The following is a 4,945-nucleotide window of genomic DNA, read 5'->3' as shown; positions in this document are numbered from 1 at the left end:
TCTGAATAATAATAATAATAACAATAATAATAATAGTAATTCCAATGATGATTATTGTTTGAAAAATAACACTAATAATAGATAGCATTTGTATAGTGCAAATTCCCGCTCAACAGCTAGCTCTATGCGCTTTACAATCTCTATTATTACCCCAGCAGACCTAACAGTATTCTGAAACTATCTTTACTTCCAGTGAAGCATACAGTGCAAGCTGCCGTTTCACAGATGATAAAATATTAACATACTGAATACTGACAAGATCTTTCGTTGTCTATGGCCGGATACCCAATTAACACCTGGTTGAAATGAGGAAAATTCGTACAAAGTGCCTGTCCTAAGGACATAACGTTGGACCTGAGACTCGAAGCCCGAAGCCGCAACCTCACTAGTCTGGTAGCCTAACCACAAGAGTGGGTGGTTGGCGGGTGCTCTGGTGTGGTTTGCTTCTTCTTTCCTGTCAAAGATGTATCGTCCTTATCTCCCCTTTTTCTTGTTTATGTTTGTTACTCTCTTGTAACACCTTTAATCTTCTGGCGTTCATATGACCTTTTATGCAGTTGCGAGTACCGTAAAACCTCTACTAAAACTAAAAACTAACCACAAGATACCTAATAGACACACACACACACACACACACACACACACACACACACACACACACACACACACACACACTCACGCTCGTACGCTCGCACGCACGCCCGCACACACACATGCACACACACACTCACACACATAAATTTATGGTGACTAACACCTCTTTTACCCCTGAGTTCCCCTGCCACTTTGTATCTACCTATTGGATTGGCTTCCTTCCTCAGATTAGAGATTCTACAGTGCTACTGTAACGGCCCTATAACGACTTTCACTGCTGCAAAAAATTCGTGTCGTAACAACTTATTGTCAAATGTTTCTTCAACTTAGTTCTCCTACTTTTGCACCATGACTTGTATCAGTTTGTCTCAACAGATCGACATTTTTTTAAACACCTTATATAACCTAGCTGTATTCCAGAAAATTAATTGATAATAAATACTAATAAGAAAATCCAAGTTTCTGGTGTTTAGATTCTATATTTTTTTAAACGTTTACAGTTTTGATAATGCTTGCGTGACGCAGATTTGAAGTATTTTATAAAGTTTGCAAAAAAAACGTTTCTTTAATCTAGCCTCAATTTCCCTGGGGATATATGATTAAAGGAGACACGCGTTGATTTTTACGCACTGACGTTGAAATAACCCTTCAAAAAGTAGTTTTTTGTTCTTCGGTTTTAAATTTTTTTTAAACAATATAATATTTCCCTCTCTGTTTCCTTCTCTCTTTCTCTCTTTCTCTCTCTCTCTCTCTCTCTCTCTCATTCTCTCTCTCTCTCTCTCTCTCTCTCTCTCTCTCTCTCTCTCTCTCTCTCTTTCTCTCTCTCTCTCTCTCTTTCTCTCTCTCTCTCCTTCTCTCTTCCCTCTCTCTCTCCCTCTCTCTTTTTCTCTCTGTCGCTCTCTTTCCTTCTCCCCCACCCTCTCCAGCTCAATCTTATTGTCTTAACCCCCCCCCCCCCCATTCTCTTTCCCTTTCTCTATCTCTCTCTTTCTCACTGTCGCTCAAACTCTCTCTCGTTCCGTGTATGTTATCTTGTGCTTTTGAATGTACGAGTTTATTTTGTGTGTGTGTGCGTGTGTGTATGTGTGTATGTGTGTGTGTGTGTGTGTGCGTGTGTGTGTGTGTGTTGGGGGGGGGTAGGTGTGTGGGTTGTGTGCGTGTGCGTGTGCGTGTGTGATTTTAAATGTGAATAAATATGTGTAAATATGTATATGAATCTGCGAGTGTATACAATGTGTAAGTGTTTACAAATGTCGGCGTGAAAATAACCCCACTTGAAATGCATTTCCCAGTATAGATTCATCTGTCCACACCTATTATTTAATTTATTCACGATATTTTCTTTCAGAGAGCCCTGCAGGGAATGAGATAGAGACCCCTGTGACGTCATACTCTTAGCATAATGGCCAGGCGTCATCACACGTACAGTTTCCTGTCGTCACCCAGCACGGGTAGCCGCCCTTCCTCGTCTTCGTTGTCTTCCTCATCCTACTCTTCACCCTCGTCGTCAATCAAATCTGCTTTAGAATCTACAACTCCTTTACTTGCAAGTGGTCCATTTTTGTCGAAATACCGAGGTGGCCGTTCTAGTGATGCTCTGGGGAAGTCTACAGCTTACGAGAGTTCTTATGGCAGTAGTAGTAGCGGCAGACGCCATTACAACTCATCGTCTTCGTCGTCATCTTTCTTAAGCGCTACTGCCTCGGGGAAGACTGATAATTCTACTGCGCATGCGTCATCCCCGCAATCGTCGCCGTCTTCTTCTTCTCATCGACGAAGATTTCATATCCCAGGACTGCATCATCGTCGTCACGATGACGAGGAGAAATCTGCTGGGAAGGAAGACAAGGAGAAAGAACAGCCTGGACGTCGTCGAAGAGATCACCGCCGAATAAATGAGGAGTCGGAAAAGAATGACGTCACCAGTAGCGATTCTACTGAGAAGCGACGGGTCCGACCTAGGTCGAGGGTTGTAGATGAAGATTCGAGCATTGGGGAGGCTGATCGTGAAAAGCAGAAGGAAACTCTGAGCGTCTCTGAGAAAGATGCTGGGCACTCTGACTCTGCGTCTGTTAAATCTTCATCTGATGTGTCGAATGACTCCGAAATCGTTGATACAGTCGATGACGAGGTGGAAAAGTCTCGACGGGAACGTCGCCAGAGAAGAATCGAAAAGTCGAAAGAGGCAACAAAGGCATCCTCTAATACTGATCTCACGGAACTGAGCGCAAGAGAAGATAGCGGTATCGTCGACTGTGACGTTTTTGTCAAAGACAGTGACGTCACGTACGAATTCCGAAAACCTGGAGTGAAGCAGAGGAGATATGGTGCTGGTTCCGAGGACGGTTCTACGGGTGAATACAGCCGGAACTCAAAGGAAAGTTTGGATACCATAAGAGAGGATAGGCTCTACCAGCACTCTGGAGGGGTCATGAAACCGGCCGTCCAGATTAAGATCGATTCTTGCGATGTCTTCGAGGATCAGGAAGATATGGTGAGTTTATTGCATCTGTTCTAACTTATCAACTTTGTTGAAATTTCTTCGCTTTGCCCTACACTTCAGCATTATTACCTTTTGCTTTCTTCTTCTATAACAAGTGTTATCTTCTTACTGTTAGGATTTTCACTATTTTATAGTATAATACTACTTCCTAAAAAAATACCTTTTAATGCAACATCTTCAAAAGTAAAAGAGATAGATCGCACTTTTTTTATCTTCCCTTTGTGTCTTATTGTTCAGTTCGCTTGTTGTTGTTTTGTTGTTGTTGTTTTGTTGTTGTTTTTTTGCTTTCAGTGTAAATGTGTGTGGGTTTTTTCTTTCTTTTTATTTTCAATAATATTGTTAGACCAACGTTTTTGTCCATAAAACTTGAATTATAAGAACATCGGGTGCATGGTAAATCCACTACCTCGCATGATATCTTTTTGTCTCTGTTGTTAACTAGTCTGGTCGTATACTGGCAGATGCAACACCCCTTCTAGCAACGGCTGGTGATTTAGAGACAAAACGAACACCTGCACATCAGAATTAACCAGATACACGACATTGGTCTTTGTTGTCATTCTTAAAGGATAGGTTTAAAGTTCCTTTCAACACTGTGCGGAGTGGGTGGTTGGTGGGTGCTCTGGTGTGATTTGCTCCTTCTTTCCTATCAAACATCTATTGTCCTTATTTTCCCTTCTTCTTTTTTATGTTTTTTACTCTCTTGTAACCCCTCTAATGTTCTGGCGCTCATATGACTTTATGCAGTAGCGAGCGCTGTAAAACCTCTACTAAAACAAACACTGTGCGGCCAGTGAAGAGGAGAAGGGACCAGGCCAAATTAGTGGAGAGCCTTTAAAATTTCCCAACACAAATTTAGCTTAGACCACCCTTTTGGAATTCGAACCAGGATCTTCAACCCCGAAGCCCAACATAATGCTGGCTGAGCTAACTGTGTCCTGTCGTTTTCATATAAGAAGAAAAACTATAGTATATAGCTGACCACAGTAGCAGTTTTGCAAAGAACGGGCAAGCTATTACATGTACGAGCGTATTATCCGAGAGTCTCTATTTCTGCGAATTGTTTTTCCAAGGAAAACAATAGGAACTTTGTAAATTAGTCCGTTTATATCCTCTGGTTCTTGAGTTTAACATACTGTTTATCCGAACAGGACTTTGGGAAGATAACATTTTGTTAACTGCAGCTTGTTAAAATGTGTACACATGTGATACCTAAGCATTAAGCGGAAAGGAAACTGAGACCAGTACTACTGTTGTTGAGAGTAAGTTCGTTGTGTTTATAAGATAAGGATCACAGTCCCTCCCAAGTTTGTACGTTGTTCAAGTGTCTACAAGCAAGCAAACCACAAGAGTCACAACTTCTGTTCATTCATGCACATGTTCCCAGAATATTTTACTGGTCACTGCTTGTCCCGCTTACTGCATTAATTCATCCTCTCTCCGCGTAGTATCCTCGCTGGTGCAAGCAATCCACTTAAGTTCAAATTTTGAAAATTTCGAGTTTTGCACCTTCTCAAAAGACTGTCTGAGATGTACCTTTCAACATCACTGCATACCGTTTAATGCTATGGCCAAGGCTTGCAAATTTTCTTGCTTTTCATGATTCTTGTTAGGAACAACACAAAAAAAGAATATGTTTTTGGCTTTGACGAAAAAAAAGTATAAAAATAGACTTACAATGAGTGCTTGTGGCACCAACGATAAAATTTCAGTTTTTCTGCAAAGTTTTGAGACGCTCGAGCTATGTTGAGGTACGGAGTTAAAGTGCGTCTTTATTTGAAATGATACGATTTTTAAAAAATCTTGCACACAGACACACACGCCCACACACACACACACACACACACA

At 41.3% G+C, this 4,945-nt stretch overlaps 1 protein-coding gene across 1 annotated transcript in view; it reads left to right on the top strand.

The window, feature by feature from the left end:
• LOC101850117 (uncharacterized protein DDB_G0283697) overlaps positions 1-3,747 on the top strand; it is a 27,209-nt gene extending 23,462 nt beyond the window's left edge. The window contains exon 2 of the mRNA XM_005108835.3: positions 1,943-3,747. Within this exon, the coding sequence (XP_005108892.2) occupies positions 1,997-3,112 (1,116 nt within the window). The 5' untranslated portion in view covers positions 1,943-1,996 and the 3' untranslated portion in view covers positions 3,113-3,747. The remainder of the gene's footprint in view (positions 1-1,942) is intronic.
• Positions 3,748-4,945: the final 1,198 nt, after the last annotated feature.

The sequence above is a fragment of the Aplysia californica genome, unplaced genomic scaffold, assembly GCF_000002075.1.
Source record: "Aplysia californica isolate F4 #8 unplaced genomic scaffold, AplCal3.0 scaffold00725, whole genome shotgun sequence".
In the NCBI taxonomy this organism is placed as follows: Eukaryota; Metazoa; Mollusca; class Gastropoda; order Aplysiida; family Aplysiidae; genus Aplysia; species Aplysia californica.
This window is presented reverse-complemented; position numbering and strand designations above follow the sequence as displayed.